This window comes from Coregonus lavaretus (assembly GCF_964263955.1).
Source record: "Coregonus lavaretus genome assembly, contig: HAP1_SCAFFOLD_772, whole genome shotgun sequence".
Lineage (NCBI taxonomy): Eukaryota > Metazoa > Chordata > Actinopteri > Salmoniformes > Salmonidae > Coregonus > Coregonus lavaretus.
This window is the reverse complement of record NW_028166115.1, coordinates 1-15,737: the sequence shown is the minus strand read 5'-3', so window position 1 is coordinate 15,737 and position 15,737 is coordinate 1. Positions and strand designations below refer to the sequence as shown.

At 44.8% G+C, this 15,737-nt stretch overlaps 2 protein-coding genes across 2 annotated transcripts; one reads left to right on the top strand and one right to left on the bottom strand.

The window, feature by feature from the left end:
• Positions 1-6,147: 6,147 nt before the first annotated feature.
• LOC311115048 (persephin) lies at positions 6,148-7,077 on the top strand (the record flags this gene model as incomplete). The annotated part of the gene is made up of 2 exons (XM_084190261.1): positions 6,148-6,226; positions 6,599-7,077. The coding sequence occupies 2 exons, from the start codon at positions 6,148-6,150 to the stop codon at positions 7,075-7,077; spliced, it is 558 nt and encodes a 185-aa protein (XP_084046387.1).
• A 561-nt stretch (positions 7,078-7,638) lies between these two features.
• LOC311115045 (WD repeat domain-containing protein 83-like) lies at positions 7,639-15,732 on the bottom strand (the record flags this gene model as incomplete). Its single annotated transcript, XM_084190258.1, has 7 exons — positions 7,639-8,147; positions 8,397-8,620; positions 8,730-8,797; positions 8,891-9,017; positions 10,033-10,081; positions 10,315-10,420; positions 15,701-15,732. Coding segments are annotated over 7 exons (783 nt in total), but the record flags the coding sequence as incomplete, so codon positions are not given.
• Positions 15,733-15,737: the final 5 nt, after the last annotated feature.

Sequence of the window (15,737 nt, the reverse complement as noted above, 5' to 3'; positions counted from 1 at the left end):
TAGGAACGTCACACATTGGGGTCTGCTTTTTTATCGTCTCTGATTAATTGCGCTTGTACAAAGACTTTTACTTTTTGTGAAGATATTTTCGTATAATTATTTTTGTACCCCAAGACCCATTGGAAAAGTCCACAACTATGACAATTCCCCTTTTTACCTCCCTCCTCTGTTGCAACTTGTTATGATGAAAACCAGAGTGCCCCTCAAAGTGAAGGAGCATGGGCAGTCAGGAGAGAGGCCAAGACTCCTGGATAATATCAACATAACTCAGTCAGCATAGGCCTATCACACATGGTACTGGACTCTGGACCAACCTCAGACTGTGTGTGTCTGCCAGGGGGGTTAGAACTAGAGTTTTGACCTGATGGATGTGCCAGAGGCGTGAGGGATACCCACTGCAGGTGTCTCCCTTAACAGAGAGAAGAAACGGTCTGGCAGGTAATGGGAAAATACATTCTCTCCATAATCATTCTATTCTGGGTCTTGGTCTGACCTGGGTCAAATACAGTATGCCTAGGCCCTACTTACATGACCATGATTGAACCGGACTGTCTCTCCAGCTTTGAAAGGAACTTTTTGAGTTGCACATATCTCTTTTTAGGCTACTGACTTCTGTGTCAATTTGTATCTGCCCCTCACTCTCACTGTTTTCCTTTTTAATAAAGCAATGACTACATTGGAAGAAAAGAGGCATGGCCAGAGAAGAGGTCTGGGAAAAGAGGGATGGGCTACTGTCTATCAAGGATCAGGTGATTAGGTAAGGAATGGAAGGGCGAGATCAGGGATACAGCAAGAAGGATGGAGAGCGAGTGGGAGGGAGGGATGGATGGAGAAAGTGAGAGGGAGGGAGGGATGGAGATGCTGTGGGTGGAAGGAGGGAGGGATCAGGGATAGAGCGAGACTCAAAAAGGATGGATGGAGAAAGAGATGCTCAGGGTGGATGGAGGGGGGAATGGAGACAGAGAACGAGATGCTCGGGGCAGGTGTCTGTCTGATCCAGATTTACAGCATTCCGAAGTTTGATATTCTGTGGCATTGAGTTTGACATTCCGTGGATAAATCCCCTTAAAATGCTTCCCGTTACAGGAACGCTGCTCCCTTCTAACATTCCTGCCCGGCACAGACAGACAAGCCCTATATGGGCTGACCCGGAGAGACCAGCCCTCTCCGCGGTCCAACCACCGGCAGGAATGCACAAGCCAGCAATGCTCAGGAAGAGACATCGATCTGACCTGTCTGTCTATCAGTCTGCTCGTCCCATGGATCTATCCCTTCATCCATCAATCAGTACGTCTCTATCACTCTAACAGTCTGTCCAATGGATCCCTCCTTGATCTAGGCCTAGATGTGCCTATCACTCTATCAGTGGGACATCTCAGAGAGTGATATGTCTATTGCCAGGAATACACAGACAGCAACCTCAGGAATAGTTGGAGCTCTCTCCTAAACCGGTAAAAGCCGTTACAGAGTAGGATAAGTTTCCCCTAGTCATGGTCAGTTTAGCATATTTTTCCCTTAACGATCTAAGTTAGCAGGCCATGTTGTGGTGGTGTTAGCTCAGCTGGTCCTAGAACTGTGCTTAGAGAGCCTGCTGCACCATCGAACAACACTGTGAGCCCATCAGACAGAGACAGGCAGACTCTGAACCCTTCCAAGAGAGTTAATCTTTATTTACTGCTCTACACCAAACGTTAGGAGAAGAGATTTGAAACAAATGTGTTTCCACTGATCCCTACAGGGCCTGATCCAGTTGTGTTTTGAAACTGGGCCAAGCAGCAGTCTGGTAGAGCTGCAGAGGGAAGGACTGCTCTGAGATCAGTTGAAGTATGTTTCTCTGAGTGAGACTGATCCAGGGTGGCATTATCTGATATTGATGGGCTACGTAAGGTAGAGGCTGGACACAAGGTAGCCAATGCGCAATGCTCAACATTGTTATCAGACATTTCTACAGTGCACAATTAGTAACACCATCAACCATTGGCCAGGTGGAAGGAATAAGGATATGACACTGCAGTGACTGGCCATCCTAGATGCTTTGTGATGAAGGCATCATGTCGAATCAGGATGACCGCCGTTTAACTCAGAGCTCTCTCTCCAGGTGAGACATCAGCACTCTGGATAAGAGACGGAATACAGAAAGAAGCTCGGTATTCCGAGCGGAGTGATCGGAATACACATTCATCTTCCGGTTAATCCTCTCGGAAAACAGGGAGAGTGAGAGGGCAAAGGGCCTGACACATTCCTTCCACCTCCCGCCCGGAGAAAGGGATGAAGATGGATAGAGAGAGAGGGAGGAGAAGGAGGAGGAGGGATACAGTGATAGAACAATCCTCTTGGAATTTCTCTTGAAGATATGCTCTGGAATTTAAAGCTGTCTCAGGTAGAGAGAGATGGGAAGAATCTGACAACAGTGTCATGTATGGAAAAATAACTCATATAGGCCTGTACAGACAATGGTGTATCATGCATATAGTATGAAACAAATGCATATTACACTTAATCTTTCACATAGGGTATTTGGAAATGATCACTTTTAGTCCAGGAAGGCCATGGAGTCAGCTAGGTTTGATTGACAAATGTCTCGGCTGCTTGTTTGAATACCAGAAGGTAAAAAGACAGCAACCAGCGGACGACAATGTCTTTGAGTGTTGTCTGTGTCTGTGCTCGTTATCAGTATAGAAAAGTGGACACATGGTTTTCCGTAACCATGCTCACTCACAGAATTTTTCCCTCTGAATTGTAGGCCAAGTCACTGTCTATACCATGTGCCATTCTCTAGCTGTGGACATCTACACATTCCTGCACGGTCAGCATGTTCAATCCCAAAGCCTCTCAAGACTTCCTAATTCTATCGCCACTGATTCCAAACTTACTGTACCATAAATACATCAGATTGCATCTGATCGTACTTCTGATTTTCTGCCTTACTTTAGCTGTTACTGAGGTATTCTCCCTCCCCTGGCCTAGTGCTACACTACATACAGTAGACCTAGCATCACACCTTAGATGTTACTGAGGTATTCTCCCTCCCCTGGCCTAGTGCTACACTACAGTAGACCTAGCATCACACCTTAGCTGTTACTGAGGTATTCTCCCTCCCCTGGCCTAGTGCTACACTACATACAGTAGACCTAGCATCACACCTTAGCTGTTACTGAGGTATTCTCCCTCCCCTGGCCTAGTGCTACACTACATACAGTAGACCTAGCATCACACCTTAGCTGTTACTGAGGTATTCTCCCTCCCCTGGCCTAGTGCTACACTACATACAGTAGACCTAGCATCACACCTTAGCTGTTACTGAGGTATTCTCCCTCCCCTGGCCTAGTGCTACACTACATACAGTAGACCTAGCATCACACCTTAGCTGTTACTGAGGTATTCTCCCTCCCCTGGCCTAGTGCTACACTACATACAGTAGACCTACCATCACACCTTAGCTGTTACTGAGGTATTCTCCCTCCCCTGGCCTAGTGCTACACTACATACAGTAGACCTACCATCACACCTTAGCTGTTACTGAGGTATTCTCCCTCCCCTGGCCTAGTGCTACACTACAGTAGACCTAGCATCACACCTTAGCTGTTACTGAGGTATTCTCCCTCCCCTGGCCTAGTGCTACACTACATACAGTAGACCTAGCATCACACCTTAGCTGTTACTGAGGTATTCTCCCTCCCCTGGCCTAGTGCTACACTACATACAGTAGACCTACCATCACACCTTAGCTGTTACTGAGGTATTCTCCCTCCCCTGGCCTAGTGCTACACTACATACAGTAGACCTAGCATCACACCTTAGCTGTTACTGAGGTATTCTCCCTCCCCTGGCCTAGTGCTACACTACATACAGTAGACCTAGCATCACACCTTAGAAGCCCAATGCATGCAATTTCTTGCATGGTGTTATCAGAAAGTCCGTTTTTTTTCGGTAATACGACCGGAAGCGTTCTTACTAATTGCGTGCCATATATTTACCTCGCCTTAAATCACGTAAAGAATTTCTCCGGGTAGAGGAGGATGGAGAGATGTGGAGCGGAGAAGACTGAAGATGTATAATGTGTAGGTTTGACAGGAGCTATGTTTAACCCTTAAACAGTCTGTCTCTCTCTTCAGAGGCAGGAGAGGGCTTAGAGCTGTATCAAGCCTGACCTGGAGCTGCTGTTACAGAGATAAAAACTCATGTATTGCTATGTACACTATGTCATCATGAATACAGAACATGAATCGTACTGAGAGATGCAGGGACAGGTAAGTTAGGTAAAGTGATGGCGGATGCTGATGATGGAAAGAGAGAAAAAGTGAAGAGTGGAATCGACTCACTCGTTTTGTCACTGTTGATGATCAGGATGTTCACCTAATGAGAAATTATCAGTCATACGGTCTGTGAGGAATTAAAGACTTCATTGAGAGTTTAGACAAGAGACTTGAACGCATATCCTCAAACATCAATTTATTAGCTTCACTTTCCCAAGAGGAGGGTTAGTCACCAGTTATATGTGGTTTATTTACATTACACAATGGTCAGCAGCATCAAATCATTATGAAAGCTTTTATCAGTCTGAAAGCTTATTGTCTGAGTTGGTCACTGAATAAACCCTCTGAATAACTGCAGTCTGACACGCATGCACACATACGCGCACGCACACACACACACACACACACACATACGCGCACACACACACACACGCGCACACACACACACACACGCGCACACACACACACACACACACACACACACACACACACACACACACACGCGCACACACAAGCAGAGAGAGAGAGCTCTATGGGCAGGTGTGTGTCAGTCAGTACCTGTAACATGGAAAAACACTGGGCGCCCAAACCGTCTTTTCACAATCACATCCAAATAAGCCTATGGGCGGATGAAAGCATGTAGTCTAGGCCTAATATGACATTGTATCAAGATGACATCAGCGTTCATTCCTTCTCTTTTGTGTGTGTGTGTTTGCACGTGTGTGTGTGTGTGTGTGTGTTAGAGAGCCAGATGGGCAGGGTTTGGGGTTTCTATTCCATTGGCAATCTCAATCAAGCCCAGCTAAAGTATTTCAAATGATTTCAAATAGTTTTTGAACCCAGGTCTGATAATGTTACCTGACAAGCCCACATTTCCAACGAAATCCCTGAATTTATGGAAGAAGTTACCGAAGATCTCAGAATCTCAGTCGCCAGTCTCGGAATGTCCATTAAAATATCTCCTGTCATGTTTTTTTTTCCTTCTCTTTTTTAATTACGACCATCCCATCCCTCTTTAATTTTAACTATTTCTTTGCTGGCCCGAAAGAGACAGAAATGCATTCTTCGTTTTGTGTCTAATTTGAACATTGACCTGGTGGACTATTGTCTTAACTGTCTCTTTTTCTTTGTCCTCAAGTCAATGTCCTTCCCCCAAGTCTTCTCTTTCTATTACACACACTCTCTCTCTCTCTCTCTCTGCTTCCTCTCTCTCTCTCTCTCTCTCTCTCTCTCTGCTTCCTCTCTCTCTCTCTCTCTCTCTCTCTCTCTCTCTCTCTCTCTCTGCTTCCTCTCTCTCTCTCTGCTTCCTCTTTCTCTCTCTCTCTGCTTCCTCTCTCTCTCTCTCTGCTTCCTCTTTCTCTCTCTCTCACTCTGCTTCCTCTCTCTCTCTCTCTCTCTCTCTCCCTCTCCATCTGTTCGTGGTAGTTCTGCCTAGCATCAATGCCAACCAACTCAACCTCTGATCAGCCTAGCCCGCCGCTCAACTTCAAAACAGCTTTAAGTTATTAGCCTCCAGATTTCATTTTTCCCATGAAGCAGCCTTTGCATCCATCGGAAAACACCTGGGCTGGGGACCTCAGAACTAAATTTATACCTGTTAAGTATAATCCCAATATGACACATTTCTAGGTCAAACACCCATCCAACAATCAAACCGCTAACCGTCGAAACTCAAGTGAGTCTACGGGTTTGGCGCTTTAGCGAGGAACGGGTTAGTGTACCCCCCTCCGTTTCATCCCCCCCATCCTGTCTCATCCCCCCTTCTTTTCGGAGGGATATATAATGGAGGTTGTGACTCTGTTGCATCTCAGCATCACTCGTGGACACTCATCCATTGTTCACTCGTTTACTTAGAGAGAAAGAGGGATAAACAAAAGAGAAGAGGGTAGATATGAGGTCTCTACTGAAGCTGGTTGTTCTGCTGCTCTGTGTCCAGAGAGGAGAGGGACACTGGCTGCGCTCACTACTCGGTAAGGACGGATGGGGGTCACGACTCATGACCTTTGACATTGGAGATAAGACACTGGGACAGGATAGAATTTCTTCCTATTTTAATCAGTTTTGTACTGGGTTATATGTATCTAGATATTGTTGTGTACTTTAAAGATGTGGTTTGCTTTGAGATTGGTTTACATCAGGATGATGTCTGACACTGGAGTGACAAGGCATACACAGTCACTGGAGAATTTTGAGAGCATTTTAAGTGATTTCTGTTCTGAAGTTTTTCTGTAGATATCAGTCTACTGCAGTCTATAGTGTAATGATATCTGGTCCAAGTTGGTGTGTTGAGTGTTTTAATAACCCTCTATCTTTCTTTCTCTCTCTTTCTCTCCATCTTTCAGAGCAGCGAGGGCAAGCATCATCCCCCCCATCAGAGGAGAGGAGAGGTGGAGGAGAATCCAACAAAGAGAACGACAACAATAAGAACACAGAAGGTTCCGGATTCGGAATAGAAGACCAAAGGGGTTCCGTCCCATCCCCAGCCCCAATCATCCCAATCCGGTCCCGCCGCTCTTCAACCCAATGTGGTCTCCGCTCCATCCTCCTCCAGGTACGAGACCTGGGTCTGGGCTACGACGCGGACGAGACCGTCCTCTTCAAGTACTGCAGCGGAGCCTGTCCCCGTGTCCGCTCCAACCATGATCTGACCCTGACCAACCTGCTCCTGAGGGGGGCCCTGCCTGAGCAGAATGAGGAGCTGTGGCAGAATGGACCATGCTGCAGGCCCACCCACCACCAAGATCTGGCCTTTTTGGATAACGCCCATCGCTGGCACAAGGTGGAGAAGCTGTCGGCTGCAGGGTGTACCTGTGTGGGTTAATGGGGAGCAGCTGGACGTGAAGGGGGAGGGACGGGGACTGAACATTCACTTTTGGGCCGTGGCAATTGGCTGTTCAGAATGCAATGGGCGAAGCGTAGAAGCTCAGCTGTGCTGTAAAAGCGTAATTGAGATCCAGGAGGAAAGAGATTACAGATGTAGCTATTATTTGCTAGAAAGAAATGCATTCATATGCATATGTATATTTATAGTTATTTAAAGTGGCTTTGGGGAGTTTTTTGACCAATGACAAGAATGGATCTTATTTTGCTGCATAGATTAATTAATGGTGGTTAACACTTTGGTTGATTGTTGAGTAAAATTGTTACAATTCGGAAAAAAAAGGTCCTCAGCAAACCAACAAGGTATTTATGTAAAATAAATTATTTATTTATTTGAGATGATTCCTGTATGATGCTACTTAATTTATTTTGTCCTTGTGCAATGTTCATATGTACATCTCTTAATAAAGACAACCTTATCTACATGTTTTATGACCAATGTTGATGAGTGATATTACATTTTCCCTCATGGCTACTAAGAAATAAATATTAGAGCATATGATTCATTTGGAAAACAAGAAGGGTTTATTCAAAGCTCATCGTTTACAAAATATTTACAATGCATATTTTTTAAAACGGTCATGATAATGCTAGGACATCAGCTGTACTTTTCATTGATTTTCACTGATTTATTCCATATTTTAGCCATGCTAGCAACAGCAGAGGTACGTCACATTTTAACCACACGTGATTTCAACCATTTCCCTCAACCAAAATCCGATACCTGACCCTGAGTCAAGAGCAGACAGTTAATGTACAGTAGGGAACTCATCAGTTCTGATGATATCATGACCCATGACTCTTGTCCTATCTATTTTGTCCATCTAGTGACTACTATACTTTTTCCTGTTTAACAACCACCACGTCCTCGTCCTCCTCCGTTTCCTCTGGCTCCGCCCCCCACACCTGGACACGCCCCTCCATGGCTGTGAGGAGGCGGGTCTCCGAGGGATGGAAGGACAGCGATTGGACGACAGCCTTTCCGACTGGCAGCTTCAGCGTCAGAGAACCCTGAGAGAGAAACAAGAGATGTTAAAAAAATTGAAGGAATCTAACACCAATACTCTTTAGGCACACAATTCCGGTACTCGAGCAACACGGACCTACTCATGTTTTCATCCTTGATAGCGAACATACTATGTTCTTGAATCTGCAGCTGTTAACATTTACAGATAGTTAGCAAAATCAATAAATCAAATCAATTGATTTTGATAGGTAGGGGAGCTATCTATTACTGAATAACTTATCCATCCCACATACCTCCACCAGGTCCCAGCAGTAGACGTGTCCGTCCTCAGAGCAGCTCAGTACGTGAGTATCTTTACTGGACAGACAGCAGTCCAGCTTGTAGCCCTTCATCTTGTGTCCTGTGTACTCTCCCAGCATCTCCCCTGTGCTCTTGTCCAGTAGACGCACGGTGGAGTCCAGGCTGGAGGTCAGAGTGCACTGGGCATCCGCACTGAAACACACACACGTGATGGGGCCTGGAACACAGAGACAAACACATAACAAATCAATGCTACTCAGGGTGGTCTAGGTACAGAACTTAGTGATAGTTAGTAAAACAACTAGTTGGTAAGACTAGATACTGACTGTTGATGAAGTCCACATGCAGCTGGCCCATCCGCAGGTCATACCGCCTCACTCTCCCATCCACTGACCTGGAGAAAGAAATTAGATAGAAAAGACAGTTAGAGGACTCTTCTATGAGAATGAAACTGAATTGAACAGAAAGGTGCAGACTTGGTACTGACCCAGTGAGCAGCTCGTGTTCAGACACCTTCAGACTGCTGACACCATCTTGAGCCTCGTCCAGAATCTGGATGGGGTCAAACTTTCTGGACCTGGTGTCCCAGCAACGCACTGTACCATCTATGGAGCCTAAAGAATGACACACACGGAGAACCATTATCATAAGCAATCACTTGAGATGGGTCCTGTTGGGGCTGAGCAGGACAATGCTGAAGCCACAGACCTGGCTGTAGCTGTGACTGAGATGGGTCCTGTTGTGGCTGAGCAGGACAATGCTGAAGCCACAGACCTGGCTGTAGCTGTGACTGAGATGGGTCCTGTTGTGGCTGAGCAGGACAATGCTGAAGCCACAGACCTGGCTGTAGCTGTGACTGAGATGGGTCCTGTTGTGGCTGAGCAGGACAATGCTGAAGCCACAGACCTGGCTGTAGCTGTGACTGAGATGGGTCCTGTTGTGGCTGAGCAGGACAATGTTGAAGCCACAGACCTGGCTGTAGCTGTGACTGAGATGGGTCCTGTTGTGGCTGAGCAGGACAATGTTGAAGCCACAGACCTGGCTGTAGCTGTGACTGAGATGGGTCCTGTTGTGGCTGAGCAGGACAATGTTGAAGCCACAGACCTGGCTGTAGCTGTGACTGAGATGGGTCCTGTTGTGGCTGAGCAGGACAATGCTGAAGCCACAGACCTGGCTGTAGCTGTGACTGAGATGGGTCCTGTTGTGGCTGAGCAGGATAATGTTGAAGCCACAGACCTGGCTGTAGCTGTGACTGAGATGGGTCCTGTTGTGGCTGAGCAGGACAATGCTGAAGCCACAGACCTGGCTGTAGCTGTGACTGAGATGGGTCCTGTTGTGGCTGAGCAGGACAATGCTGAAGCCACAGACCTGGCTGTAGCTGTGACTGAGATGGGTCCTGTTGTGGCTGAGCAGGACAATGCTGAAGCCACATACCTGGCTGTAGCTGTGACTGAGATGGGTCCTGTTGTGGCTGAGCAGGACAATGCTGAAGCCACAGACCTGGCTGTAGCTGTGACTGAGATGGGTCCTGTTGTGGCTGAGCAGGACAATGCTGAAGCCACAGACCTGGCTGTAGCTGTGACTGAGATGCACTTTGCTGAGGAGGGATGAAGGAATGAGAAAACTCACCAGATAAAATGACTGTAGCTTCTTCATTGAACTGGACACAGTTGACTTTCTGCAAAGAGAAAGAGGCCGAGCCGTATCCATGAATATAAATGGCTCTAGTCAGAGGTTGTTGCTGTTGTATTCTTTCCTGTCTCTATTCCTTCAACATCAACATCTCTTTCTATCTTTTTTTCTGACCCACCTGACCTCTCCTACCCGCTTCTCTCCCCCCTCCCCCCTTTCTCTAAAACTCTCTCTCTCTCTCTGTGACACAGAAAATATAGTTTTATTGTGTTCCTTCACCCCAGCGTGACCCCTGAGTTTCCGGGTGACCTGTCCCGTGGCGACGTCCCAGAGGATCACCGTCTTGTCCGAGCTGCAGGAGCACAGCTGGCTGTTGTCATAGGAACTAGGGAAGGAATCAATGGTAAGACACACACCATTATCTCAGATCATATTCCCCCAGGGGCCCAGAGGCAGCAGGGAGACAGTGAAGGACAAAGCAGGCAGATGGATAGAGTAAGACTACACAAGCAAGCATGTAGATTGATCACATAGAGATTGATCCACAGAGGCAAGAGAGACAGCAGACTGACAGAGAGTAAAGGACACAGAAGGCAGATGGATGGATAGGGGAACATAAGCAAGAATACTGAATGGGTAAAAAATGGGCTCCTTCTTATCTAGCAACTATATTGTATGTCTCCATCTCTAATGCATATCTCCTACTTCATATAAGGGAACATAGAGGCATTGGCGTCTGCATTTGGCTAGCTATCGCACTGAAAGAGAAAGCTCAGTGAAGTTAAGCGCTTCCCACTCAATCAGATCTAGGATCAGCTTTATTTAACCCAAATTTGGCCTATACCAAAAACTTTATTCAATAAAGAGTTCCTCAATCAGCTGTCTGAATTGCTCTAGAGCAGGGGTCTCCAACAGGTAGATCTCAAATCAAATCACATTTTATTGGTCACATACACGTGTTTAGCAGATGTTACTGCGGGTGTAGCGAAATGCTTGTGTTTCTAGCTCCCACAGTGCAGTATATCTAACAAGTAATATCTAACAATTTCACAACATATACCCAATACACACAAATCTAAGTAAAGCAATGGAATTAAGAATATTTAAATAAATATATGGACGAATATATACAGTGAGGGAAAAAAGTTTTTGATCCCCTGCTGATTTTGTACGTTTGCCCACTGACAAAGACATGATCAGTCTATAATTTTAATGGTAGGTTTATTTGAACAGTGAGAGACAGAATAACAACAAAAAATTCAGAAAAACGCATGTCAAAAATGTTATAAATTGATTTGCATTTTAATGAGGGAAATAAGTATTTGACCCCTCTGCAAAACATGACTTAGTACTTGGTGGCAAAACCCTTGTTGGCAATCACAGAGGTCAGACGTTTCTTGTAGTTGGCCACCAGGTTTGCACACATCTCAGGAGGGATTTTGTTCCACTCCTCTTTGCAGATCTTCTCCAAGTCATTAAGGTTTTGAGGCTGACGTTTGGCAACTCAAACCTTCAGCTCCCTCCACAGATGTTCTATGACTGAGAGGGGGTCAAATACTTATTTCCCTCATTAAAATGCAAATCAATTTATAACATTTTTGACATGCGTTTTTCTGGATTTTTTTGTTGTTATTCTGTCTCTCACTGTTCAAATAAACCTACCATTAAAATGATATACTGATCATTTCTTTGTCAGTGGGCAAACATACAAAATCAGCAGGGGATCAAATACTTTTTTCCCTCACTGTAGAATATATAAATAAATATATGGACGATCTACCAGTAGCTCTCAGCCCACCTATGAGTAGCTCGCCAATCAATTCAGAAAGTACATGCATTTTCTTCATGTGTTCTATCGCAAACTGTCAAACATAAAGCTCCCGGCTACTATCCAATCAAAGCCACAGTGACATTATCCCACCCATGGTTAGCCACTACTGGCTTCAAAATCCAAACGTAACACAATATCTGCCAATTAATTTCCAGCAATATTGCCCATCTATTTGGTGCACACGTTTGTCTATCACTCTGTATGTAGCCAGTTAGCAATGATGATAACAGTCTTGTGGGTAGACAGACAGAAAGACTTTCCCCAAAAACCTTCTCAAGTAAATGTTAACTGCGAAGTAGGCTTACCTGACATAACTATTTCATGATTATTTGTATCAATTGGGTGGCGATTGTTTTGCAAACCCTGCCATGACGTGCTGCAGCAGTAGCCTCAGCAGAAACATTCCTCTCTTGCTAGATGTGCAATTAAAGGGGAATTACACTAAAACATTTAATTTTTTTTATCTGACCTACATTTCTTTTTTTCTGATGTGATTTAAGCACTGACATGGACTCAGAACATCAATTTTAGATTACTCTTTGAATAATTGTAATATTGAGAGCAAAAAAATGAAACAAATTCTAAAACCAGGAGAAAATTAAACTGAGAAAACAGAATTCAGGAAAATACTAAATATAATTTTATGGGTCCCCCTTAGAGTTGTTTTAACCATTATTTTACCAGGTACAGTACCAGTCAAAAGTTTGGACACACCTACTCATTCAATGGTTTTTCTTTATTTGTACTATTTTCTACATTGTAGAATAATAGTGAAGACATCAAAACTATGAAATAACACATATGGAATCATGTAGTAACCCAAAAAGTGTTAAACAAATCAAAATATATTTTATATTTGAGATTCTTCAAAGTAGCCACCCTTTGCCTTGATGACAGCTTTGCACACTCTTGGCATTCTCTCAACCAGCTTCACCTGGAATGATTTTCCAACAGTCTTGAAGGAGTTCCCACATATGCTGAGCACTTGTTGGCTGCTTTTCCTTCACTCTGCGGTCCGACTCATCCCAAACCATCTCAATTTGGTTGAGGCCAGGTCATCTGATGCAGCACTCCATCACTCTCCTTCTTGGTAAAATAGCCCTTACACAGCCTGTCCCACTAAGCCCAAACCAGATGGGATGGCGTATTGCTGCAGAATGCCTTGAATTCTAAATAAATCACAGACAGTGTCACCAGCAAAGCACCCCCACACCATAACACCTCCTCCTCCATGCTTTATGGTGGGAAATACACATGCGGAGATCATCCGTTCACCCACACCGCGTCTCACAAAGACACAGCGGTTGGAACCAACAATCTCCAATTTGGACTCCAGACCAAAGGACAAATTTCCACCGGTCTAATGTCCATTGCTCGTGTTTCTTGGCCCAAGCAGGTCTCTTCTTCTTATTGGTGTCCTTTAGTAGTGGTTTCGACCATGAAGGCCTGATTCACACAGTCCCCTCTGAAAAGTTGATGTTGAGATGTGTCTGTGACTTGAACACTGTGAAGTATTTATTTGGGCTGCAATTTCTGAGGCTGGTAACTCTAATGAACTTATCCTCTGCAGCAAAGGTACATTTGGGTCTTCCTTTCCTGTGGCGGTCCTCATGAGCGGCAGTTTCATCAAATCAAATCAAATCAAATTGTATTGGTCACATGCGCCGAATACAACAGGTGCAGACATTACAGTGAAATGCTTACTTACAGCCCTTAACCAACAGTGCATTTATTTTTAACAAAAAAAGTAAAAATAAAACAACAACAAAAAAAGTGTTGAGAAAAAAAGAGCAGAAGTAAAATAAAATAACAGTAGGGAGCTATATATACAGGGGGGTACCGGTGCAGAGTCAATGTGCGGGGGCACCGGCTAGTTGAGATAGTTGAAGTAATATGTACATGTGGGTAGAGTTAAAGTGACTATGCATAAATAATTAACAGAGTAGCAGCAGCGTAAAAAGGATGGGGTGGGGGGGCAGTGCAAATAGTCCGGGTAGCCATGATTAGCTGTTCAGGAGTCTTATGGCTTGGGGGTAGAAGCTGTTGAGAAGTCTTTTGGACCTAGACTTGGCACTCCGGTACCGCTTGCCGTGCGGTAGCAGGGAGAACAGTCTATGACTAGGGTGGCTGGAGTCTTTGAAAATTTTGAGGGCCTTCCTCTGACACCGCCTGGTATAGAGGTCCTGGATGGCAGGAAGCTTGGCCCCAGTGATGTACTGGTACGCACTACCCTCTGTAGTGCCTTGCGGTCGGAGGCCAAGCAGTTGCCATACCAGGCGGTGATGCAACCAGTCAGGATGCTCTCGATGGTGCAGCTGTATAATTTTTTGAGGATCTGAGGACCCATGCCAAATCTTTTCAGTCTCCTGAGGGGGAATAGGCTTTGTCGTGCCCTCTTCACGACTGTCTTGGTGTGTTTGGACCATGATAGTTCATTGGTGATGTGGACACCAAGGAACTTGAAGCTCTCAACCTGTTCCACTACAGCCCCGTCGATGAGAATGGGGGCGTGCTCAGTCCTCTTTTTTTTCCTGTAGTCCACAATCATCTCCTTTGTCTTGGTCACGTTGAGGGAGAGGTTGTTGTCCTGGCACCACACGGCCAGGTCTCTGACCTCCTCCCTATAGGCTGTCTCATCGTTGTCGGTGATCAGGCCTACCACTGTTGTGTCGTCGGCAAACTTAATGATGGTGTTGGAGTCGTGGAGTCACTTGATTGGTTTTGCGACTGCACTTGAAGAAACTTTCAAAGTTCTTGAGATTTTCCGTATTGACTGACCTTCATGTCTTAAAGTAATGATGGACTGTCGTTTTTCTTTGCTTATTTGAGATGTTTTTGCCATAATATGGACTTGGTCTTTTACCAAATAGGGCTCTTCTGTATACCCCCCTACCTTGTCACAACACAACTGATTGGCTCAAGCGCATTAAGAAGGAAAGAAATTCCAGAAAGTAACTTTTAAGAAGGCACACCCGTTAATTTAAATGCATTCCAGGTGACTACCTCATGAAGCTGGTTGAGAGAATGCCAAGAGTGTGCAAAGCTGTCATCAAGGCAAAGGGTGGCTATTTGAAGAATCTCAAATATAGAATATATTTTGATTTGTTTAACACTTTTTTGGTTACTACATGATTCCATATGTGTTATTTCATAGTTTTGATTTTTATATTTTTTACATTTTAGTCATTTAGCAGATGCTCTTATCCAGAGCGACTTACAGTTAGTGAGTGCATACATTTTCATACTGGCCCCCCGTGGGAAACGAACCCACAACCCTGGTGTTGCAAGCGCCATGCTCTACCAACTGAGCTACAGGGGACAGTGATGTCTTCACTATTATTCTACAATGTAAAAAATAGTAAAAATAAAGAAAAACCCTTGAATGAGTAGGTGTGTCCAAACTTTTGACAGGTAGTGTATATTGACATAAGACACATCTGTTGTACACCTAGGCCCAGGGAAGAGTTGCAAAAAAATTAGTAGCTTGTGAATTGTTTATTTAAAAAGAAAAGTAGCTCTCATGCTAGAAAAGGTTGGAGACCCCCACTGTAGAGGCACCAAATCATCAAATTTTAGATCGTTTTTGGAGATTTAAAAAACTAAATTCAGATTTACCTAACTCATTGGAGATCAAAGGGATCTCCTGAGTAAGCCATCCCTGAGACTGGGTCTGGTAGCTCGTACGTCTGCAGATTAACAATGAAGTAACGTACAGTGGAAGTTTGTGCAAGAGGGCTTTATAACCAAAAAGAGCGCAATGCATCGATCTACAAGACTCCAAAGAGGGCCAGCCTACTTTCTGATACAGTGATGTGTAATAATACAGATACTGACCCATCAGCATCTAGCACCTCGTATCCATGGCCACTGT